The sequence below is a fragment of the Lepidochelys olivacea genome, assembly GCF_965140295.1.
Source record: "Lepidochelys olivacea isolate rLepOli2 genome assembly, chromosome: 1".
Taxonomy (NCBI): domain Eukaryota; kingdom Metazoa; phylum Chordata; order Testudines; family Cheloniidae; genus Lepidochelys; species Lepidochelys olivacea.
The window spans coordinates 261409231-261435650 of NC_140411.1; the positions used below are offsets into that span (position 1 = coordinate 261409231).

Consider the following 26420-nt stretch of genomic DNA (forward strand, 5'->3'; position numbering starts at 1 on the left):
TGCCAGGGGACATGCGTCCATGATGATGACGGGTTCTGCTTGATAACCATCCAAAGCAGTGTAGACCAACGCATGTTCATTTTCATCATCATGAATCAGATGCCACCAGCAGAGGGTTGATTTTCTGTTTTGGTGGTTTGGATTCTGTAGTTTCCGCATCAGAGTGTTGCTCTTTTAAGACTTCTGAAAGCATGCTCCACACCTCATCCCTCTCAGATTTTGGAAAGCACTTCAGATTCTTAAATCTTGAGGCGAGTGCTGTAGCCATCTTTAGAAATTTCACATTGGTATCTTCTGTGCATTCTGTCAAATTTGCAGTGAAAGTGTTCTTAAAATGAACATGTGCTGGGTCATCATCCTAGACTGCTATAACATGAAATATATGGCAGAATGTGGGTAAAACAGAGCAGGAGACATACTATTCTCTCCAAAGGTGTTCAGTCACAAATTTAATTAACGCATTATTTTTTTAACAAGCATCATCAGCATGGAAGCATGTCCTCTGGAACAATGGCTGAAGCATGAAGAGGTATATGAATCTTCAGCGCATCTGGCGCATAAATATCTTGCGACGCCAGCTACAACAGTGCCATGCGAATGCCTGTTCTCACTTTCAGGGACATTGTAATTAAGAAGTGGGCAGCATTATCTCCCATAAATATAAACAAACATTTCTCTTAGCGGTTGGCTGAACAAGGAGTAGGACTGAGTGGAGTTGTAGGCACTAAAGTTTTACATTGTTTTGTTTTTGAGTGCAGTTATGTAACAAAAAAACCTATGTTTGTAAGTTGCACTTTCATGATAAAGAGATTGCACTACAGTACTTGTATGAGGTGAATTGAAAAATACTATTTCTTTTGTTTTTACAGTGCAAATATTTGTAATAAAAATAATATAAAGTGAGCACTGTACACTTTGTATTCTATGTTGTAATTGAAATAAATATATTTGAAAATGTAGAAAAATATAAAAAATATTTAATACATTTCAGGTGGTATTTTATTGTTTAACAGTGCGATTAATCGCGATACATTTTTTTACTCGCGATTAATTTTTTTGAGTTAATCGTGTGAGTTAACTGCGATTAATCGACAGCCCTACATAAAAATAATCACAGGTAGACATGAGTTACTAGTATCCAAGAGAATAGCAAAATCCATCAAATCAACCCAATCTTCCCTTTTAAATTTGGTGGTGGAATTTTAAAAAGGGGGTCTCTCAAGCCACCAGGAGCAGATCACAGCCTTACACTGAAGTACTCCAGCTAACAGAGTGATGTTGACAGGTTTTCATTACACAAACTTAGAGTTGACAAACTGTCTTATGATTTTAGATGGGGAAGGCACTATCATTTCAGTGTACACCCCAGGGAATCCTCTTCCCTACCTCCCCTGCCCAAAGAGATAACATAACCACTTTTGGTTTTAGCTGACAATAAAGAGGTGTGTGCGATGGGAGAGGTTTCTTAAAGAGGAAACAGTTGGACTGCCCCTAAGGCTTTTAGGGGAAATGCAGAGAACACCAAAAATAACTCACACCTACTCTTTGGTGCTCCCTTGTTTGCTTGCTCCTCATGCACATGCAAAATGTCACCCAGTTCAGAGTCACCAAATTATTCAGCCCCATTTCTACCAGGCATCTTTGTGTATGTTCAAAAAGCTGTTCCCCATGACTGGTACGGAGAAAGTAAATAAAGACGTGTTATTTACTCCTTCTCATAACACAAGAACTAGGGGTCACCAAATGAAATGAATAGGCAGCAGGTTTAAAACAAACAAAAGGAAGTATTTCTTCCTACAATGCACAGTCAACCTGTGGAACTCTTTGACAGAGGATGTTGTGAAGGCCAAGACTATAACAGGGTTTAAAAAAGAACTAGAAAGGTCCATCAATGGCTATTAGCCAGGACGTTGTCCCTAATCTGTTTGCCGGAAGCTGGGAATGGGCAACAGGGAATGGATCACTTGATGATTACATGTTCTGTTCATTCCCTCTGAAGCACCTGGTTGGCCACTGTCAGAAGACAGGATACTGGGCTAGATGGACCTTTGGTCTGACCCTGTATTGCCGTTCTTATGTTCTCCAAACCTGATTTAGTCATGCACACATTAAGTTCAGTTTTGCAGTATACTTACCTCATCCATTAACATTACCATGTTACAGCGTCTGCAGATCTTTTCTCCCTGCAACAGAAACTGCTGTTCCCCACAGATTCCTACTAAATGTGTTTCAAACAATCCGTCCAAGGTAGGAACAGAGCTACCTTGCTGCCCTGACATCTTGTATGCATGGAGTAGAAATCTTACCAAGTGTGTGGATATGGACAGACTAATTCACAACAGCCACACGAGAGTTATGGGGAGCTGACAGACAAGAATGGAAGCTCTAAAGGCAGGAAGCCTGCTAAGAGTGATTACCAGAATGTGCAGAGTATGTAAGGCACTTCTAATATGGCACTCACTCTCCAAAAGGCTTTCATAGCAAGCAGTACAGCCACTGTATTTTGAGTACACTTAAAAAAACTTGTTGCCAACACTGCTTCTTGGTATTACAGGTAGCCCTAATACTTTAGAAGGCAGTCTGGTGAAATGGGGTGGGGCTCTCACATCTAGCATTTTTTATGCAGAAACTGAGGGTCAGATGTTTCAACCGGTACATAAACCACCTCCCTTCATTCACAAGCAGGTGACAGAAATGCCCAGAGAGAAGAAAAAAATTTAAATGATACTTACGCGGCATGATCCCCTGGCTCACCAGTTCCTCCCGTGTCCGTCGCTGCTGGAGCTTCAACTGCAGCACTGCAGGATGGCAGAGAGAGAGGAGAGGGGGAAACAGATCAGTCGGAGACACCACAACATGGGGCACATTTTCAAATACACTGTATTTTCCTCTTCTGACTCCAAAATAAGTGAGAACGGAAGAGAGAGCCCACTCCTCCCACCTCACTCATTTGCACTCCTGCAATTGCAGAAGTGGCCTTAAGCAGCAAGGTTTCCGTATTCGCTGTGGGTGATGAGGAGAGGAAGTTGCAAAGGGTCTTGGCAGGACGATAAAAATCCGCAAAGCAGAAAAGCCAGGCCTGTTTCTCAAGAAGCTGTAGAGCACCATGTTCTCTCTCCAAACCATGAACATTTAAAAACAAACAAAATATGGACTGACTGTGCTCCAGTAGGAAGGGTCCAACACTAAAATACCAAACAGCCCCTAAAATTGTAATTGCCCATGTATCGATTATTTTTATATAATATCTTGGTCACTAAAATGTATTTGAAGTGCAAGATACATGACTGATTCTCCCCTCTACCTGCAAATTCTGTAGCATCCTCACATCATGTCCTCAAGGTGACATCTAAGGAATATCTAGAGACCCTACCCCAGATTCAAGGGAACCCTTTCACCATTACTGGGATTTTATTTTAGTTTTTGGTGACGCATTAAAATGTTTAATACAAATAAAACTGTTTCAGAGTTTCAAACACAAGCCTTCAACATACTTATTACAACTGCAGCATGCAGCCTTATAGAGGGAGTGGTTCGTCCATTAAAACTATTCATTCAGGAGAGGAGTTGCGGGGGCGTCCATCTAACATCAAAGTACAGCTCCCACAATAAGATGGCCCTTGGAAAACAGAGCTAATACTAATAAATATTGGGTCCTATCCCCTCTGTCAAGGTACTTGTATCTACAGCCTCACAGTAGACAAGCTCTTCCCATTTAAGAAAAGAGCTTTTGCAATTGTTCAAAACAGTCGATACACAGTGTCACATGCTGAATGCCATAGCTCTTTGCCTGGACCCAGAGAAATTGAAAGGCAAAGAAACTGACTTTTTCAGCATTGTCTGCGAGAAGACGGATAAGAAAACCCCAAAACAAATACAATGGAACCACTAACATATGCACATGCCTTACAGACTCATTCATTATTTTATCATAACCCTTGTCCTTCCTCTTCCAATTGCCTCTTTTTTGTCCATCTACCTGAATTTAACCTGTGCACTCTTCAAGGCAAGGATTCATATATTTTAAGGCCAGAAGGGACCATTAGATCACCTAATCTGACTTCCTGTATATTACAGGTCATAGAATTTCACCCAGTTACCCCAGTATTGAGCCCAATAACTTGTGTTTGGCTAAAGCACATCTTCCAGAAAGGCATCCAGTCTTGATCTGAAGACTTCAAGAGATGAAGAATCCACCAGATTCATTATGCTAACTGATAAAAATTTGTGCTTTGTTTCTATTTCAGAAAAAACAACAACGAGGAGTCCTTGTGGCACCGTAGAGACTAACAAACGTATTTGGGCATAAGCTTTCCTGGTCTAGAACCCACTTCACCAGATGTAGGAAGTAAATGATACAGGAGCAGGTATAAATATGTGAAAGGATGTGGGTTGCTTTACCAAGTGTTAGGTCAGTCTAACGATTTGTTAGATTTGTCTAACAAAGTCGATTTGTCTGGCTTCAGCTTCCAGCCATTGGTTCTTGTTACATCTTTCTTCATTAGTTTAAAGAGCCCTTTAGTACCCAGTATTTTCTCCCTGTGAAGGTATTTACACACAAATCAAGTAATCTTTCAATAGACTAAAAAGATTGAGCTCTTTAAGTTTCTTAGCGTAAGGCATCTTCTCTAACCCATTAATCATTTTTGTAGCTCTTTTCTGTATGCCCTCCAATCTTTCACCATCCTGTTTAAAAGGCTGACACTGAAACAGTATGCAGTATTCCAGTACGGTCTCATCAATAATATACGCAGAGGTAAAAAGCACCTCCCTATTCCTACTCACTGCTCCCGTTCATACATCCAATGATTGGAATAGACCTTTTAGATACAGCATCACACTGGGAGCTCATGTTGAGATGCTGGTCCACTATGACCCCTAGATCCTTTTCAGGATATAATCCTCTTTACATTCAGCTGCATTAGTATACATTTGTTTTGAATGGGCCCAACTCAACAAGCGACCCAGATCACTCTGTAGGACTGCCCTAGCAAAATTTGCCCCTCTGCTAATCTTGGTGTCATCCCCACATTTTTTTAAGCCAGCAGTGATTTTATATTTACTTCCAGATAGTTGAAGACATATTGACTAGCATAGGGACGATTCCTACAGAACTCCACTAGAATAACCCTGATTTGATGAGGATTCCCTATTGACATCTCTCAGAGAGCCAGTTAATCCATTTAACATATGCTTTATTGAGAAATTCTATACTTCTATTTTTTTTTAAAATTCAGAATATCATGCAGTACTAAATCAAACACTTTACACATGTCTAATTATATTATATCTATGCAGTTATCTTTGTCAACCAAACTGGTCACCCCAAAGAATGAAATAAGGTTTGACAAGACATTTTTCCATAAAACCATGTTGACTGGCATTAATTATAATTCTATCCTTTATTCTTGAATGGTGGAATCCTGTATCAGCTTTTCCATTATTTTGCCCAGGAATGATGCCAGGGTAACCAGCCTATAGTTATCCGGATCATCCCACTTGCTCTTTTTGAATATTGGCACATTAGCCCTCTTCCAGTCTTCTGGAATGTCCCCAGTATTCCAAGATTTATTAAAAATTAACATCGGTGGGACAGAGATCTCCTCAGCCAACTCTTTTAGGCCTCTTAAGTGCAAGTTATCAGGGTCTGATTTAAAAATGTGTATCTAGAAGATATTGTTTAACATCCTCCCTAGTTATTAATGAATTGCAAAGTACTTCATCATCCCCATATGATGAGAGAACACAATCCTGCTTCCTGCCAAATCCACCACAGAAATATTTATTTTACACTTCAGCCTTTTCTGCATTATAACCTCAGCCAAGTAATGGACCTATACAATTTCTATGATTTATTTTGTTCCTAATATACTTTAAAAAAAAACTTCCTTATTGTCCTTAGTTCTGCCAGCCAGGGATTTCTCCCTGACATCTTAAGCGCCCTTATCAATTTTCTACACTTCAAGACTTCTAATTTATATCGATTGCTATTTCCCCTTTCTCTGTTAGTTACATGTTGATTTTTAATCTCTAATTGCTGCCTTTATTTTGCCACTGAACCTGGATGGGCTTTTAGTCAAAGTCATCCTGTTCCTTGGGCATGGAATTGTGACTTTTTGTCCATCTAATAATCTTCTCTTAAAGAGCATCCAATCTTCATTCATACTGATCTAAGTTTTTCCTCCAAATCAGTTTTGCTTATAATTTTCTTAATTTTTGAGGAAATTAGCCCTTTTGAAGACATGAATGTGGGTGTGAGAGAGTCACTGTAGTGGTCACATCTAGTCCATCTTTCTCCCATCTCCATGCTCTAGTCAATGCAGAATATTCCCAACAGTATGCTCTCCAGTGCCTTGTCGCACTCTGTTTTAAAGTATTCAAGTGATGGAACTTTCAACAACATATTTGGGACACTACTCCACAGTTCAACAGTGGCTCTCACTAATAAGAAACATTTTCAGATATTCATTCTAAATTTTCCTTTGCTCAAATCTCATTCCATTACTCCTATTAACAAAACCTTGGATTGAACTGAACTCTTCTCTCTCATTTGTTTACTGTATTCAAAAGGCCTAATTTTACAGTAAGAAACCAATCACTGCGAATATGGTTGACTAGAAGGAAAAAAGGACCAGATTTTTAAAGGTACTTAGGCACCTAACTCCCAATGATTCCATTGTGACGTAAGTACTGAAATAGCTTTTAAAATCTAGCCCAACGTCATTTACAGAGAAAAAAATATCCTAAAAGGTACATCCCTTATCAACTGATATCAACAGGAGAGAATACTTCGTCCATGCACACAAAAGATTTCAAGGGTAAAACATTGCCAGCATAAAATGCACTTTTTCAAGGGTTATTCCACAGTTCACTATTTGAGGGGGATGGAAGAGGGAAGGACCCCTCCCCCAGACACCTTTGGCATAAATAAGTACTCTGGATTCCAGGTATTATTGAATTCCATATATTTAGGAGATCACCTGTTCACGTATGCGAGTGTGTGACTCCTATATATAGGGTAACAGATGTCCCTAGAGCCAATTCAAGGCTGTCATTCACAAAGGTCTGCTAAGAACGAGGAGAGTTTTATAAAAGCCATTTACAGCCATGGACTAGTTCACTCCGTTTTCTTTAATATTCAGAAAATGGCACTTCCCCCTATCTCCCACGTATTTAAAATTAATTCAAAATCAAAGATAATAGGGACTAATCTCATTCTCTGTTAAAGAAGAAAGTACATCTAGTGGTCAGAACAGGGGTTTAGGAATCAAAGCTCGGGTGTTCTATTCCCAGCTGCCCCAAAGACTGTACAACACTGAGCATGTCACTTAGCCTGTGTGTCTTATTTTCCCTTTCTGTAAATTGGGAATAATAATGCTTCCTTATCTCACAAGAAGGAGATGAAGTGAGGCTTAATTAAAGTTTGTAAAGGAGTCTGAAAGCCTCTGATGAACGAAATATTATTAAGAAGCTCCAGAGAGAAGGTGGGAGATGGCACAGTGCTCTAGTGGAAGGAATAGGTATGAGTGTGTCTATACTAACAAAAATCGGAGACAATTACACTACAGCTACTACCTGTGGCACTGCACTGATGGTAAAACATAGCACTGATGTTTTTACTACTATTAATCTAACCCTAGAGCTGCACCAGTGCAGAATTACACAAACAAACCCTATTAGACCAGAGCTCAGTAACTCACCTACCAATGGCTGGTAGGAGCTGGAAGCTTAACTCACTGGGGCTGCATCTATTTAGGGAACTCTCCTATTGTTATTCTTGCATTAGTGCAGAGCTGCATCAGCACTAACAATGGTGGGAACACTAGCAAAGGCTGAGTTCAGTCACTTTTACCACCATGTCATCTAACCCAGCAGTAGTGTTTTTCAAATATGCGTATGAGAGTGCAAACTGTCCATTTGTAAACTATATTTAGTGTTTAAAAGTATGACCAGAATTATAAAGACAGTACATCCCCCAGTGTTTCACAAGGTGAAACCACCAAAAAAAAAAAAAAAGAAGAAGATGCTTTCATCACAGCAGACATTACACAGTGTCAAAAGTTTAAAAAAAATACTATGCTCTGAATTATCTTTTTCATTAGAAGAAACAAAGAAATATGTAGATTAAAAGCAAGAGCTATTTAGTGGATAGGCCCTGAGATACCTTGGATATAGGACATTTATTGCTGAAATAATCATATTTCTATACTGCCTTGCATTCTGAAGGATCCCAAAACTATAAAAATTTCACTCACCAGCATTGCAATGAAGTGTAAGCCACCTGTAAAATGAATCAAAAAGAAGGTTACTTACCTTACCTTATATTGACTGGAGTTCAAGAAGTATGGTCCCTAAGGGAATTCACTTTGGTTGCACATGTGCTTGCACCTGAGGCTGCAAGACTCTTCAATAGCAGGTTTCAGAGTAGCAGCCGTGTTAGTCTGTATTCGCAAAAAGAAAAGGAGTACTTGAGGCACCTTAGTCTCTAAGGTGCCACAAGTACTCCTTTTTTTTCTTCAATAGCAGCGTCCAGTCGTCTGCACTTGCATCCTATACCTCCTCATGCACTGAATCAAGAGTATAAGGGGTGGTCCAGACCATCTGGCTCTCCAGTTCCTACTCTACCATGAATCAAACGAGGATCTGAGCAGAGGGGAAGGAGGGAGGGCTGGTCATGGACTACCCATAGGGATCACACATCTTGAAGAACTCCATTTACTATAAGGTAAGTAAACCTTTTCTTCTTTGAGGTCTGGTCTCTAGGGGTATTAGCTATGCTCACTGAGGAAGTGAGTGTGAGGAAGTATTCTGCATCACAGATCTTAGGATCAATGATCCAAAGGAAGCATCCTCAGCAAAAGCTCAAGCCATGGCATAATGCCTCCTAGTAAAGTTGTGAATGGAGACTCAAGTCACTGCTCTACAGATCTCTGATCCAAGGAGTCCCTGCTCGGAGCATAGACCATCTTTAACCATGCCTGGAGGTACCATAGGTGAAGCCTTGTGAAGGGGATCATGTAGGTGTATGAAGCAATATGGTCTAGAATTAACAGGGAGGATCGGACTGTTATCTGGGGTCTGAGTCAAAGCTAGGTGATGAGGTCCTTTAACATGAGGACTCTGTCCTGAGGTAAGCAAGCTTTGGCCACAGTTGAGTTCAGACTTATTCCAATAAATTCTATAAACTTATGTGGGGGTTAAAGTAGACTTTTGTGGATTTACCTGAAGTCCTAAAGAGTGAAAGAGGTCGGGTAAGGAAGAAGTGACTGCTGCCTGCATTTCTTGCTATTATCATCCTGCAAGCAGACAGTCCTCTAGATAGGAAAATATTGGGCTGCCTTTTCAGTGCAGGTATACTGCTACCACAGACAGTACCTTCAAAAAAAAAATTAAAAAAAGCCCAACAGGACTGTTGAGGCAGAAGAGGAGCATTATGTATTGAAAGCGCTCTAGGCCCATCTTAAAGTGAGGAATCTCCTGTGTGCTGGCTGAATGTCCATATGAAAACATATATTCCAAACCTGAAGATGATCTCTGTGATGCTCAAAAGCTTTTATCTTCCATCAACAGAAGATAGTCTAATAAAAGATATTACAGCACCCACCCTGTCTCTTGCATGAAAATAGGCATTTTTCAAATAGACTGCCACAAGCTAATTGCCTTCATTCAGGGAGGAGATTATTGAAGCCAAGGTAGTCATCCACAATCTTGAATGCTGAATGAAGACATTTAGCTGTTAGAGGTCCAGGATAGGTCTCTAGCCTCACCTTCTCTTTGGAGATGAGGAAATATATAGAGTAAAAGCCCTTGCCCTGATGTCCAGAGATATGGGCTCTATTCCCCTAACTGGGGAATCCATCTCCAGTTTGAGAATCCTTTTGAGAGAAAAGTCTCTGAAGAGGGATGGGAAGGAGGATCTTGGAGAAGGGGCAGAAAGGAATTTTATCACGTAGCCAGTCAAGAAGATATTTAAAATTCATTTGTCTGATGTGATACGCTGACACATCACGAGAAAGTGAGCCAGGCAGCCACCAAAGGCAGCAAGGGGAAACTGTCTGTGCAGGGAATGGTTGATGGCTCTTGAGCATCCCCTCAAAATGCCTTCTTGCTAGGTGGCTCGGATTGAAAGGGGGATGGCAGTTGTGTGGTGTGTCAGCTACACCGTAGCTTCTGGCTCTTCCTAGTTGTCTTATAGCCCTTCTGATGGTAGAAAGGCTGAGGGGCTGCACAGTATCTATGAGGCGGCAGCTTAGAGCATTTCCTAAGAGGTCCCAGGGTGTATATCCCCAAAGAGTGGAGAGTGGCATGAGAGTCCCTGAGGACATGAAGCGATTCATCTGTTTTCAAACTCAACAGGTTACCACCCTTGAAGGGTAGATGATCTCTGTCGCCTGAACCTTATTAGGGAACCCTGAGGGCTGTAAACAAGAAGCTGCCTTATAGCCACCAAGGTTTCCATGGAGTGTGAAACCGTGTCTGCAATATCGAGCGATGCCTAAATGGGCAATCTAGCAGCCAGTTTCCCTTCATCTAGGAAGACCTGGAATAGGGGTCTGTGGTATCTTATTAGCAAACTCTGACAGGTTACTGTAACTAATAACATCTATTTGGACATTAATGGCCGGCAGGATGGCTGAGGAAAAGTTCTTTCTACTGAAGAGGTCTCTTGGAGTCTTTGTCCGAAGGAGTGGTCCTAAGCTGCTGTAGCCTGTTTCACTCTGTGACCTCCTGGACTACTAAAGAATTCAGGTTAGAGTGGGAAAACAAATATTCCATCCCTTTGGAGGAAAAAAAGTACTTTTTCTTAGCCCTCTTTGGGGCTGGGGCACAGGTAGCTGATGTGTATGCCGAACAGTCTTAGTGGGCTCCAAAGTGGAGTCTTTAATAGAGATTGCCACCTTGGAAGGAGCTGTAGACTGGAGAATACCCAGGCATTCATGGTAGGATCCTGAACCTCTTCCAGTGAGATCTGGAGAATATCAGCAATCCTCCTCAAGAGATCCTGGTATTGCCTATAATCGCCTCGTGGTGAAGGAGAGGCCAGTGTCCTGCCTCATCTGGAGAGTGTCTTTGTTGAAAGTAGGATCCAGTGTCCTAATAGTCCAGGGTCCAAAAGTATGGATCCCAGGAGCCCCAGTATGACCAGTGGGTGGGATATAAGGGTACAGAGGCGGGCCCTTCGAGGGTACCATTGGTCCCTAGCCCAATAATGTGGTTCATGAGGAAGCAGAGGCATCCGGAAGGCTCTGTAAGCCCTGTCCACTCTCATCTCAGGACCACCGGGGGAACCACTGTTCCTCCAAGGTATACCAGTCATACAACTCTAAGGCAGAGCTGATGGTACCATCTGTATTGCAACAGTCTGGCTGGAGGCAAAAACCAGCAAATAGTTTACCAATGATGTTGCAGCCTCCACGGCACGGCTGGTGCTGGGAATCAGCAAATAATGTGATGACTGGGTAGTGACTTCCCTCGATAATATGAAGTCTGAATGGATCAGCAATTGGTTATCAGTGTAAATCACCAGGTCCTCGAGAAGAGCATATCAAGGCCCAGCAGGAGGATAGCTAGCCAGACTCTTTGGTACAGGCAGATCCACCAGTGCAAGTTTGGGTGCAGCAGTCTTCTAACGGTGCAGTAATGTACTTGTAGAGTTCAGAGTAACAGCCGTGTTAGTCTGTATTCGCAAAAAGAAAAGGAGTACTTGTGGCACCTTAGAGACTAACCAATTTATTTGAGCATGAGCTTTCGTGAGCTACAGCTCACTTCATCGGATGCATACCGTGGAAACTGCAGAAGACATTATATACACACAGAGACCATGAAACAATACCTCCTCCCGCCCCACTGTCCTGCTGGTATGGACAGTGGGGCGGGAGGAGGTATTGTTTCATGGTCTCTGTGTGTATATAATGTCTTCTTGCAGTTTCCACGGTATGCATCCGATGAAGTGAGCTGTAGCTCACGAAAGCTCATGCTCAAATAAATTGGTTAGTTTCTAAGGTGCCACAAGTACTCCTTTTCTTTTTATTTGTAGAGTGTGAACATTTCCTTCTGTCCCTGTGCAGTGCAGGGGGCAGTCCTGCTCCTTTCATAGACAGTTTTGGAGCACTGGTAGCTCCCAGTACCCATGATGCCAGCCCACGCTCCCCATAAGTTCCAGACACATCCGCCATCACGGTCGCATAGTCTCACTTGGTACTGAGGAGAAGGGAGAGGAGGAGAGCAGCAGGTCTTTTCTTAGAGGGACTATGGAGCAATTTGTTCTTCTTTATGATGGTGTTTAACTTTACCATCCTCAAGCCTCCATTTAGTAGAGTCATTTGCAGGAGATAATGCTGCCCACTTCTTGTTTACATTACACCTGAAAGTGAGAACAGACGTTCACATGGCACTGTTGTAGCTGGTGTTGCAAGATATTTACGTGCCAGATGCACTAAAGATACATATGTCCCTTCATCTTCAACCACCATTCCAAAGGACATGTGTCCATGCTGATGACGGGTTCTGCTTGATAATGATCCAAAGCAGTGAGGCCTGACACACGCTCATTTTCATCATCTGAGTCAGATGCCACCAGCAGAAGATTGATTTTCTTTTTTGATGGTTCGGATTCTGTAGTTTTCACATCAGAGTGTTGTTCTTTTAAGACTCCTGAAACCATGCTCCACACCTTGTCCCCCTCAGATTTTGGAAGGCACTTCAGAATCTTAAACCTTGGGACGAGTGCTGTAGCTATCTTTAGAAATCTCAAATTGGTACCTTCTTTGCGTTCTGTCATATCTGCTGTGAAAGTGTTCTTAAAACAAACAATATGTGCTGGGTCATCATCCGAGACTGCTATAATATGAAATAACATGTCAGAATGCGGGTAAAACAGAGCAGGAGACATACTATTCTCCCCAAGTAGTTCAGTCAAAATTTAATTAACGCATTATTTTTTTTTTTTACTAAGCATCATCAGCATGGACGCATGTCCTCTGAAATGGTGGCCGAAGCATGAAGGGGCATACCAATTTTTAGCATATCTGGTACGTAAATATCTTGCAATGCCAGCTACAAAAGTGCCATGCGAACATCTGTTCTCAATTTCATGTGACATTATAAATAAGAGGGCAGCATTATCTCCCGTAAATGTAAACAAACTTGTTTGTCTGAGCGATTGGCTGAATAAGAAGTAGGACTGAATGGACTTGTAGGCTCTAAAGTTTTATATTGTTTTGTTTTTGAGTGCAGTTACATAAAAAAAATCTACATTTGTAAGATGCACTTTCACAATAAAGAGATTGCATTAGGGTACTTGTATGAGGTGAATTGAAAAATACTATTTTTTTGTTTATCATTTTTACAGTGGAAATATGTGTAATAAAAATAATATAAAGTGAGCACTGTACACTTTGTATTCTGTGTTGTAATTGAAATAAATATATTCGAAATGTAGAAAAACGTCCAAAAAAGTTAATAAATTTCAACTGGTATTCTATTGTTTAACAGTGCGATTAAAACTGCGATTAATTTTTTTAATCGCGATTGCTTTTTTTGAGTTAGTCTGCGATTAATCGACAGCCCTACTAATTATCTAAAAAAAAATATTTATAACTCTATTAATAGAGCTGAAGTTCAATCAGGAATGCTGGAAAGACTACGAATACAGACGGGTTCCCTCCTAGACCATGAGCGGTAGAAAGGAACTGGAGAGTCAGTTGGTCTGTGCCACCCCTTATATACTCAGTGCAGAGCACAAGGTGGTGTTGGAAACAGACACGGACCAAAGGACTCTGCTGCTGAAGAGTCTTCTAGTCTGGGGCACACAGAGTGAATACCCAGAGGGACCAGCACTAAGGTGAAATTATTTAAATAGCACAAACAACAGTTTAGAACAGGAAGTGAAGAAAAGTATTGTAGCCAATTGAACTATATGGAGGAACAGGGTAGGCAGAAGGTAATCACCCAAATTGGAATTTGGTCAGGATATTGACATTAAAAGCACACTGTCACATAATTTAGACAAAGAATTGTGCAAGCACATGTTGGGCTGGGGGAGGGGTGTGTGTTGCGCATTAAATTTCCAGAACCTAATGTAAATAGAAACAATTTCATGATTTTGTACAATTTCAATCAAAACAGTTTGGATTTAAAAACTTTCCCTTGCAAGGATTTACTGGGAAAGATAGCTAGAAAGAGACATTAGCACGAAACAAAAAAAAGTGAAATTAGTCTATTTTTATTGTCAAAGCTAAGAAGAGTGCAAAGTATAAAAAGTGAAAAGGAGGTTAGATGTTTAACATTCAGTTTTAATGACTTACAATGTTAAGTCTTCTTTTAACTACCTTACTCTTGAAAAAAGTAACCTGGGACCTTTAATGACTACAGGTGCTCAATACCTCTGACATCAGATCTGCAAGTCAGAACTCCAGCAGCACAGTATCCTCTAACATCATGACACCACGTTAATGCAGTATGGACTCAGATGGAAAGCATCACCTAACTCAGCACCTCAATTCATGTAGAATTGTAAGTTTTTCCTGGAATTGTGATAGGGTCAAAGCACTGACCTGATTTGATTCTGATTAATTTGAGAGTTTCTTTAAAATCACATTCTAAGGTGATCTGGTATCAGGGCACAAATTGCAGCAATGTGTATTTTTCTAACACATTTTATAAAAGTGAAAAAAGCAGTACCCTCAACATACACCCATCGGACTACACCAAGGACATGTATATGACCAAGTTCATTGTATAACACATGAACACAGTCTCTAACAGCATAAATAATTTTATTTAACTACATTTGTTACTGTTTTTATACTTAAGCCTATTACTCTAATTAACAAACTACTGGAGTTAGAAACTGACTGATAAAAATCAGTGCTATGTAAACAATGATCTGAAAGGTGACGTCAGCTGCATACTCTTACCACTCACTCGCCTGGAATAATTCTAATATTAAGATGACAATTTGCCTTTGAATTTTATATGTATTATACAGTAAGTCACTCTAGTTATGCACTTAATGCCAAAGTCAGCCTTTGAATAAATGGATGCAACTCATTCACTTCAATGGATGTTGCTTGCACCCTCTTAATATAGGTTATTTTATTTATGAATTTATTCTTTAAAATGCAGATGTAGTCTAAAAAAGTTTCCTTCTTACTCCAGGCACCTGCTCCTTGTGGAGCTTTAAGTTACACCTATTTATAAAAGCTAATTTTGACTCCTATTAGCTCTGGAGTGCCAAAACTGCTTTAGCGGAGGGAGACTGTGATACAGCAGGGCCAGGGAGCAGTGGGAGAGTGGTCTTATTGGGTGCTGGGAAGTGGACAGGCATAAGCCCTAGGCTAATAAAGGCATGGTTCCCTGTAGACTAGGGAAAGTTACTACAGGTTAATTGGAGCACCAGTAGCCAATTAGGCCCTGTCAGGAACCTAAAACAAAACCCTTTCTTCAGGCAGACAGGTGAAGCGAGGAAGGAGAGAGGATTGGAGTTTGGAGGTGTGTGGCTGAGGAATTTGGAGGGAGTGGCTGGAAACTCCCTCCCCCAGCGTCAAGGACCAAGGGTAACCCTACCCAAGGGGGAAGAAACCCACAAGGGTTGAGAGGTGCTGGGGCTCAGAGCGAGGCGCGAACCCAGACCCCTTCCCTGCTACCCTCCTCTACCACCTTCCCGGGCCAGTAGCGGGGCCCTCAGCTCCCCAAGAGCAGGGGCAAGAGGTGGAGTCCTAGCCCCCCTGCCAAGAAAAGCCCGGGACCCACCATATCAACATCGGCCATTTAGTCAGTCACAGAGACGAATAAGGGTTTCAGAGTAACAGCCGTGTTAGTCTGTATTCGCAAAAAGAAAAGGAGTACTAGTGGCACCTTAGAGACTAACCAATTTATTTGAGCATGAGCTTTCGTGAGCTACAGCTCACTTCATCGGATGCATACCGTGGAAACTGCAGCAGACTTTATGTACACACAGAGAATATGAAACAATACCTCCTCCCACCCCATTGTCCTGCTGGTAATAGCTTATCTAAAGTGATCATCAGGTTGGGCCATTTCCAGCACAAATCCAGGTTTTCTCACCCTCCACGCCCCCACACAAATTCACTTCATGCATCAGCCTAGTCTGGTAAGTTCCAATTACAGAATCTTTATGGATGGTGAAAGCAGCAGGGGCAGAGTTCAACCTGATCCAAAGGTTTTGTTTACATTTTAAAAAAATGCTAAGAAACCATTTTTAAAATGCTTACAGCTAGCAAGTGTTGCCCCAATATGAGTAGAGACACTGTGGGCAAAATGATTTTGAAAACAATGCTCACTGTTCGGTTACTGCCTAACGCTGAAGTCGTCAATTTAAATTATTTTTTCCAGCACAAGTTTTTCTTGTAGAGTAGACAGGGCCTCAGGTCCCAAGTGGAGTTTTCTGCAGCAGGGGTTAGGGGGAAAAAATCATTTGCCCTGAAAACTGAATAGTGTGTCTTTTTCAAAGTGACTTTTCTGAGCATACCAGCACTTTAATCCACTGACAGCTGATGCAGGATGCACATTGGCTTGCACCCTCAGCTGATTGTGCAGTTAATTGATAAGCATTTAAGTGAAGCAGACTGTAAATGACAACTGAACTGCAGGGATTAAACGGCTGAGTTCTCTATCTGGGGAACAGGACCGCCAATAATTCATATATCCATGTGGGGACAGCAGGCAGCAGACTGATCACACCGTCGACACTCAGCATTTGCAGCTTTCCATTGCTATTGTTGTGAACAGCGTCCACATATTCACCCTCCATAAACATGTAAACTGAAAAAGAGTGGCCTGTAATGAGCCTGAGCAAAGAACCAGTAACACAGGAGCTCACCTCTCTTTACTATTTGAGACCATTATACATTTCACTACCGCTTTTTTCAGTGTGGCAGCAACAGCTGCTGTTAAAATGCAAGTGGTTTCTTCATCTCTTCCTTAGCAACCACACTAAGGAGATATGGGGAATTTGTTGGGTTAGTTTGTAAAATCATTAGGAGGAGGAACTTTTCACACCAGAAGCGAGTCATCCTTATTTATATTCATGTCATTGGTTCTTCTCATTGCAGAAGTGTTGGGAGAAATTGGCTTGTGAGCCGCTTCCCTTTGTCCAGAGAAAAGGCCTACAAAGCAAGAACCCATCAAGAAATAGAACTTAGATCACCAGTGGTTCCTTGTAAATGATAAAAGTTTATTTTTTGCCAGCCAGCACTGTGGAAACCAGCATGTTCAGCCCCAGTGCAAGTGGGAGGACAGGCAATCCACCCATTACTCCTATGCCACCTCCCACAGCTCTGTTCATCCAACACACATGGAAGATCACTGACACACATGGCCAAACAGGAGAAATACCCAGGGAACCCACAGCCAGGGGAAGCCTTGGTAGCACAGCAGCACTGGAGCAAAGCCACCTGGAAGGAGACATCAGGGTTTTTATGCAAAGGGTCCTTGCCTCCAAGGGATCAATAGAGCTTGGGATTTGAACCACAACCTCATTCCAAACCCTTCCCACCCCCAACCTTGAATGCTCTGGGAAAAATTTTACAAGCTGCTCCTCGGAGTTCCTTTCCTGGGCTCCTTTACTTGGTTTTTCCATGCCAGGGGACAATCTAGGGCCAGGCTAGAAACCATAAGCCAGCGGTTTTTCAAAAGGGAAAAAAAAGTTTTTCCGGTTTCTGATTTTTAAAAATGTATTTGAGATTCCCCCCCCCCCCCTTCCCCGCCCTATAAAAGGGAAGACAGCTTTTAGCAAAGAGACTGGTTTGGCAGAAGATACATCCTATAGTCATGAGCAGTGGCTGCAAAACTTTCGGATGCAAAAAGCCAGATTCCTGGATGCGTGTGCCTAGCTCACTACAGGCCTTCAACACAGGGACACCCAATAAGAGCTGCGTTAACAGTGGAGAAGTGACTAGCGATTGCTACCAGTCAGTGCAAAATCATTTTGGAGTGGGAAAATCCACAGTGGGGGCCACTGTCATGCAAGCGAGTAGGGTCATTAATCATCTCCAGCTATGCAGGACTGTGACCCTCGGAAATGTGCAGGACATAGTGGATGAATTTGCAGCAATAGGTTCCCAAACTGTGGTGGGATGACAGACAGCATGCATATCCCTATTTTGGCAGCAGGTCACTTTGCCACAGAGTGCATCAACAGAAAGGGCTACTGTTCCATGGTTATGCAAGCAATGGTGGATCATCAGGGGATGCTTCACCGACATCAATACAGGATGGTCAGGGAAGCTGAATGTCGCTCACATCTTTAAGAACACAGAGACATTCTTTCCTGTCCAGCAGATTACCACTGTCAATATGGAAATGACAATAGTGATTCTAGGGGACCCCTTGCTCAGGAAGCTGTACACTGGCCACCTTGACAGCACCAAGGAAAGATTCAACTACCAACTCAGCAGATGCAGAATGACAGTTAAATGTCCTTTTGGTAGACTGAAGGGATGCTGGCACTGTTTACTTACTTGATTTGATCTCAGTGACAGAAACATCCCAATAATTACAGGTTTCAGAGTAGCAGCCGTGTTAGTCTGTATTCGCAAAAAGAAAAGAAGTACTTGTGGTACTTTAGAGACTAACAAATTTATTTGAGCATAAGCTTTCGTGAGCATCTGATGAAGTGAGCTGTAGCTCACGAAAGCTTATGCTCAAATAAATTTGTTAGTCTCTAAGGTGCCACTAGTACTCCTTTTCTTTTTATCTCAATAATTATAAGCTACATGTTGTATACAGAATATCTGTGAGACTAAGGTGGGGAAAGCTGCTGCAAGGGAGGAGTTGGAGTGGCTGTCTGCTGAGTTTGAGCAGCCAGACACAAAAGCCCTTAGAAGAGCTCAACCCAACACAGAGCTATCGGGTTGAGGGAAGCTTTGAAAGAGCACTTCAGTGGTCAGCCACAGTAGTCTTCTGTGCAGGACTGTTCTTGAAGCTTTGGGTGCTGTTAGGAATTGGGAGTGCTTGCTATTATTTATAATTATGACTGTGTTTTACTGAAGATTTGAATTATGTGGAGCTTGCTGTACATTTGTAAATATTGTCTTTTACTGAAGCTATAAGTTCTGTAATGATGTTCATTTCTGAATACTGGGTGCTTTGAGTACTGCAATGCATTCTGCAATATGTGTTGTTTTCGAAAATCAGAAATTGAGTGGCAAAAGCAGTGAAGAGAAACAATGTGCAAAAAACAGTCAATGCAATATAAACCTTTAACGTAAATGAACAGAATGGACCTTTAAAATTGGAAAGGTAGCTAACATTTCTGTTCATTTCAGTGCACATATGTAGTCCACTTTGGCTACATATACACCAAGCAGGGCTCTCACAGCTCGGTGGTATATGAAGCTGTGGTATTCCTTGCTCTCTGTCCCCTCACATGGAGTGGTGGGGTAAGGATGCGGCCCATGGGGCCATGTGGTGTGCTGCGTGGTATAGAGAGCTGATACCATGGAATTCTCCAAAGACTTAAGTCCAGGATTTTTGGACCTGTAGATCAACCAGGGTCTGCAACATTTGAGTTTGCTGCTTGAGAAGATCCATTATGCCCTGATGCATGTCTCTCTCCTTTTCCTGGGCCTTTCTGCTGTCTGCTCTCTCTCTATGCCGTCTTCCATGTCAGGCCCCTAGGCTTTAGTTTGCACTCTGTTGCAGCCCTGGCTTGCAGAATCTTGCTGAACATGGCCTACCATGTTCTCTTCTTTATCCTCATCAGGGTCAGGTATTCTGCAGGTATTTGAGATACCCCTCTAGGCCAAAACAGCAGCAGCTGCTGATAAAAACATACAAATGTACCACTAGATTTACAATCACAGTGGAAAGGGAAAGAGAGTTTCAAAACTCCCTTCCCTTATTGCCGTAAAAACATTTAATATGCTTACTGACACTTTGGCTTTGGAGTGCCTCTTCCTAGCACTGCTCTCCAGCCCCAGTCCTGGTGAATATGGTCCACCAGGAACAGGAGGAGGAGAGGGAAGAAGTGGTGTCAGATGCATGAAACAATAAAATTTTTGGTCCCTATCCCACGGGCCTGAGTATAGGGCAATGGCACTGAATACTGGCACTGTTTTCCACAGGCAGTGGTGATTTTAGCTGACATCTCACTCCCACAGGTAACAAAGGCACAGAGCTCAGCTACTACTGAAGTCCAAAAGTCACCTTGGCCCATAAGCTGCTAGCCTGTTTATTGCAATAGTGTCAACCAAACTCCTCATGGAATGACATGGGAAAGTGTCCTACTACAGAGGAAGAAATAAGGCTGCCTTCCTCAAAGCCTTCAGAAGAGGACTGCATTTTTGCTGAGATCTCAGGAAGATTCAAGTGACATCCCCATGTATATAAACAAACTGCTCCACAAGGGCTTTTCTTCTTTTTCCTACCTAACCCCACAGCGGAAGGAAAAGTAGATACCAACTCTACCTCCATTTCGTGTTCTGCTACCTCTTCTCTTACAAGTAAAGCAATGAAAAGTCAATACCTGTGTCTTGTTAACTTAGGGCTGGGCTCAGCATCATCATTTAATTTACACTTTGTAAGGGAAAATGCATGTACACATTTACCCAAGGATGTCCCTTCCTATTCATCAAGCTTGTCCATGCTCAGCTGGCAGGACAAGTTACAGTGTGATAAGAGTCCTGAACAGATCCTGGCTTAGCACATAGCTGTACACCCTACCATCCCCTCCACCCCCCACCCATCTCCTCCTCCTCGCTTTTCACAGCATGCATCTCTGGCACTGGCTCCTCTGAGGTATCTACAGTGGTTGGTGGGATAATGGTACGGTCTCCACCAAGTACAGCAGGTCCACATCTCAGCACCAGTTTGATTGGTATGCCTGGCGTAGTTCCTTCTCTTTCATGCAGTACTTATGACGATCCCTGTTGTAACCCTTTGCCTGTATTCCCCACGTAATCCTTTTGTAGACGACCATGCTTCTATGGCTGGTCTGTAGCTGTAAGTGCACAACCTCTTTTCCCCACAGGCCCAGGAGATCCAATAACCTCCTGTCTACTGCAGACAGGAGCACATGTAGTGCCTGGAGCTGGCCTGGGCAGCTGGGCCATTGCACACAACAAGAGAAAGTTGCTAGGTGTGCTCACTGAGCTGGGCAATCAGGAAGAGGCATTTCAAAATTACACATGGTGTTTTTAAGGGGAGAGGGAGGTAGCTTCTGGTCTGACATCCCTGGGCAGTGGAGTTCACAATAACCAGAGTGGTTACTGTCACAGAACATGGGGGATTGTGAGATAGCTGCTGGAGGACTGTTAGGGCCAACACAAGTCCTGTATTGTGTACACTTGCACTACATTGACGGCAACAGGTCGATCATGGCTCACCACCGTAGGAGAGGTGGTTTTACTGCACCACCATAACTGGGCACTTATATCAGCCAGAGACAGATTTAAAGTGTAGACACATGCACAAATAGATTGACGCAGTGTGACTTACATAGACCCAACTTTGTAATGTAGACCAGGCCTATGAAAAACAAGGTAACCAGAGCATTTCTTAGCACCTATCAGCTCAGATCCTCATCCTCAAAGCAGCAGGTCCCAAACTGTGGTTCATGGTACATGTTACTGTTGACCCACGGAAGCCTGGATGATCACATGCTACTGGCTCTCCCCTCTTTTCCAGCTGTAGTCAGTCAATACCTGGCACACAAAAGGTCCATCCTTAAAGTAAAGTTTGGAATAATTAAGACTGATGGATGTGTGCACTATAGTGGAAGTGAAGTATAGATACTGGGCAATTACGCTAAGTGCTGTACATACATACACATAAAGAAGGCACTATCTGTCTGACAAGCTTACAACCTAAGTTCCCAATTCCGAAAATAGTTGTGTGTGTCTAATTTTGCATACATGAGTAGTCTTATTGATGTCAGGGGAACTACTCACATGCATAAAGCTAAGCATGTATGCAACTGCTCATGGTACTGGGACCTATAACAGCAAAACCCAAATGTTGCCCTTGACTAATTTTTTTAAATGCCTAATTTCTGTATATATTTTTTTTCTATTTAACCACAGTTCTTTTCTATGTTGGTTTAAAATTAACCCTAGGAGATTCTGGGTGTGTTTGGTTTAAACACTTGCTTTTTTTTAATCAACTTCAAATTAATTTAAATTTTTGCTATTTTTGTTATATAGTTAACATTTTCAATGTTTAAAAATAAATGTTAACATTTGCCATTTTCATTTCTAATTCTAGCCTTTGCCCTTTGAAGTGAAATTTTACCTTTTAAAAAAATATTTTAACTCTTACGTACCAAAGGGATCTTCCTATTGATCCCATGGTAATCTACTCTATGTATTCTAGTATTGGTATGGGTAACAATCAACATTTAAACACTCACTGGGACTGTAATCAGCATTCCCAAATGCAATCCCATAAATTAATCTCATACGCTTTGCAGGATAAGAGACATGGAGACATCTACAAAAATCCTGTCAATTGAAATACAACTGCTTTCAATCACTGCACTGATTTGGATTAGAATCCCTATGACACATGAAATCATTTATAGTCTCAAAATAGGGGTTAGGTGAAAAGTGTGGCTATAATAACTATGTATGAACTGAATCTGTGGAACCTTACTGATGTTCCGAGTCCACTATGGTGACATGTAAAAAGCTATCTAAGAAACAAGGCCTAAGAAAAATGACACAGCAAGGTCACAAGATTACAAACAACCTACTCGTTGATGTCTATATTTCTATTGCTACAAAGTTCTTTGAACACAACTGTTTTCATCCTCCTCCAGCTAAAGAAATTGACCTCACACAGCAGAAGGCAACTTCCACTGATAGGCCCCCCACAGCAGCTTGTGTTGCTGTCTGCATTGAGCGATGAGTATCTATAAGCCTCCATGAAGAGCCACACAGGGAGGGACTAATGTTACCTTGTACAACCTTTGGAAGAAGAACCTGCAAAGAATTTCCCCAAGACAATCCACGTCAGACGAATGCGTAAGATGGTGAGTTAGAATCATGTGCGACTTAGAGGAAATTTGTTGTAGCTGGTGGTAGAAAAGTTGTAACTGAGTGCTTCTAAGTACAGTAGAACCTCAGAATTATAAACACCTGGGGAATGGAGGCTTTTCATAACTCTGAACAAAACATTGTGGCTGTTCTTTCAAAAGTTTACAACTGAACATTAACTTAATACAGCTTTGAAACTTTACTATGCAGAGGAAAAATGCTGCTTTCCCTTTATTTTTTCTTGTTTCTGCTGCTGCCTGATTGCATACTTCCGGTTCCAAATGAGGTGTATGGTTAACTGGTCAGTTCATAACTCTGGTGTTTGTAACTGAGGTTTTACTGTATGTGGATATAAGCATAAAATAACTATGTTTAGGGATGAAGAAATCAGCTTTTAGAAATCACATCTCAGCGCCTTTAAACTAGCTGGCTATAGACTTTCATTTCTAGGTAATGTCTGTTTGATTAGCTGCACTGACCATTGTTTCATAAGATCTCTGACAAAGACAGTTTTGTCCTCCTCTAAACATCCACATATAAAGGCAAATTAATGACACAGGGATTCCTTATCTCATTGGCACTTCTGCCACTGGCTGCCATCCTATACCCTCGTCCTCTCACAGAAGGAAAACTTCAGGCTGCCTGAAGGGAATTACCCTGCACTCTTCATTCTGGCTGTGAGCTAACTTTCCTCATTGCTTTTCCGGAGGTTGTGGAGCACACAGCCTGCAGCCACCACTTCAGAGGTTTAAAGGTCATTACTGTTGTGCTGCAGTAGACCATCACCTTCCTTACAGTCTCCCAAAAGCAAATTCCACCACCATTCAGCTTCTGCTCAAGAAAAAGTTCTAAGTTTTTAAACCATGCTCATCACCATGTGACGTGATCTGAAGCATGCATCTCTGTCACAGGAGAAATGAGGCTCCCCCACAAAGATCAGCAGTAGACAGGATGGATCCCCCAAATTCACCACATACACAACAAGCATATCAACTTCCCTGATGTGGAAAAGTATCCTATTCGTCCCATCGTGTTCAACCTGGAATTCTTGAAAAGTCTACTAACACATTTGTTTCTACTATTACCATGTCCTCCGGTACACAGTCTATATCCTAGGATGAGCACTCTCTGTGGCAGGGACTGGTTTGTTTGTTTGTACAGTGCCGAGTACAACAGGGCATTGATCCATAATTAAAAAACCCAACAACCTCTGATGCCAGAATTTTATTAACATCAGCAAACCAAACTCAGCAATTCACAATGGCCTGCATGACCACAGATCAAGTACAGACAAGGTCCCTGCTCTAAAAAGCTTACAATCTACATAACACAAAAGTGAGGATCAACAAAAAGACATCAGCAACAATACACTCACATGGTTACTCAGAGAGGCACAAGAGTTCCATTCACTTGGGAGTTTTGTTTTGTTTTTCAGTCCCCTACTGCCCTCAGGCAAGATGGCAAAAGTAGGTTTAAGAGGGATTTGGATGAGGTGAGGAAGACGGCTTGGCAAATAGGTTTTGGAAGGATGTTGGTGCACAGGAGCAGCACAGGAGGAGGCATAGAGGCTTGGGAGTGAGAGAAGTGAAGAAAGGAAGCATGAAGCCTGGTATCATTTGTGAAACAGGGGGACACAGTGGGGACACAAGGCGATGCAGAGTTAAAAGGCGATGAGATCAGAGATACAGATTGAGGAGGGTAGTATAGGGCCTTGAATGCCGTTTGTAATGGTGATCAAATGGTCCAGCAGAAGTGTGTATTTCTAAGCACTCTTCCAGCATCTGCTGTGGACTTTCCAATGACAAACAGCCAAGGAACAGTACTCCATTTGTAGCCAGACTTTACGAACTTATACTAATTATTTTGTCCAGAGAGAGATTAGCCCCATGCAAGCATCATATTGGCATTGTAAAGTTAGGGCAAACTCCATGCAGAGAGCGCTGAAACTGGGTCTCCACCTTTGGAAGGTGGTCAGCCAATCAGCGTCACTCACTTCCCACACAACAGCATGGTTGTGTGAAAAAGAAGTTAGGCCAGGAACAGCTGCTGAATGCATGTGTTAATGAATAGTAGATGTATCGTTATCAGGGAAGAACATCGGAACTAGTTCATTAATATGTCCATATATGGAATGTGGATGACCCTTCAACTGTGAATAATCTGAGTTCTAATAGTTTGACTAGCCAGTAGAGATGCAAACCATAGGGTGAGATCTTTAGACTCAAAGACTTTAAGATAAGAAGGGACAATCATGATCATCTAGTCCAGGGGTGTGCAAACTTTTTGGCCTGAGGGCCACATTGGGGCTCCCAAACAGCCTGGCCCCCACCCCCATCCACCCCTCCCACTTCCTGCCCCCTGACTGCCCCCCTCAGAACCGCCAACCCATCCAACTCCCCCTGCTCCTTGTCCCCTGACCACCCCCTCCCAGGACCCCACCCCCTATCCAACCCCTCCTGCTCCTGTCCCAAATGCCCCAACTCCTATCCACACCCCAGCCCCCTGACAGGCCTCCCAGGACTCCCACGCCTATCCAACCGCCCTCTGCTCCCTGTCCCCTGACTGCCCCCCGGGACCCCTTGCCCCTTATCCAACTCCCCCACCCCCTTACCATGCCGCTCAGAGCAGCAGGACTGGCAGCCGTGTCGCCCAGCCAGAGCCAGCCATGCCACCGCGTTGCCCAGCAGGAGCTCGCAGCCCGAGTGCTGGAGGCACAGCGAGCTGAGGCTGCAGAGGGTGGGAGGGAGAGCAGGGCTTGAAGGTAAGTTCAGTCTTGAAGCCAGTTAGGTTTTTTGCCCCCACTGCTCCCCTTAGAAGCCTGTTCCAGAACATCACTCTTCTGATGGTTAGAAACCTTCGTTTAATTTCAAGCCTAAACTTGTTGATGGCCACTTTATATCCATTTGTCCTTGTGTCAACACTGGCGCTTAACTTAAACTCCTCTCTATCCCTGTATTTATCCCTCTGATGTATTTAGAGAAACCAACAATATCTCCCCTCAGCCTTCCTTTGGTTAGGCTAAATAAGCCAAGCTGAGTCTCCTCTCCTAAGGTATCAGAGTAGCAGCCATGTTAGTCTGTATCCGCAAAAAGAACAGGAGTACTTGTGGCATCTTAGAGACTAACAAATTTATTTGAGCATAAGCTTTCGTGGGCTACAGCCCAAAGTGGGCTGTCGCCCATGGAAGCTGGCTGTAGCCTACTAAACCTTATGCTCAAATAAATTTGTTAGTCTCTAAGGTGCCACAAGTACTCCTGTTCTTTCTCCTAAGGTAGGTTCTCCATTCCTTGGATCATCCTAGTAGCCCTTCTCTGCATCTGTTCCAGTTTGAATTCATCTTTCTTAAACATGGGAGACCAGAACTGAACACAGTATTCCAGATGAGGTCTCACCAGTGCTTTGTATAATGGTACTAACACTTTCCAA

The 26420-nt window shown here is 42.5% G+C and overlaps 1 protein-coding gene across 5 annotated transcripts in view; it reads right to left on the minus strand.

Moving 5' to 3' along the window:
- Positions 1-26420, minus strand: part of MRTFA (myocardin related transcription factor A) — a 178912-nt gene that overhangs the window by 47632 nt on the left and 104860 nt on the right. For all 5 annotated transcript variants that reach the window (XM_084644567.1, XM_084644568.1, XM_084644565.1 and 2 more), the window contains one exon: positions 2733-2798. In XM_084644567.1, coding sequence (XP_084500693.1) covers positions 2733-2798 — 66 coding nt within the window. The remainder of the gene's footprint in view (positions 1-2732; positions 2799-26420) is intronic.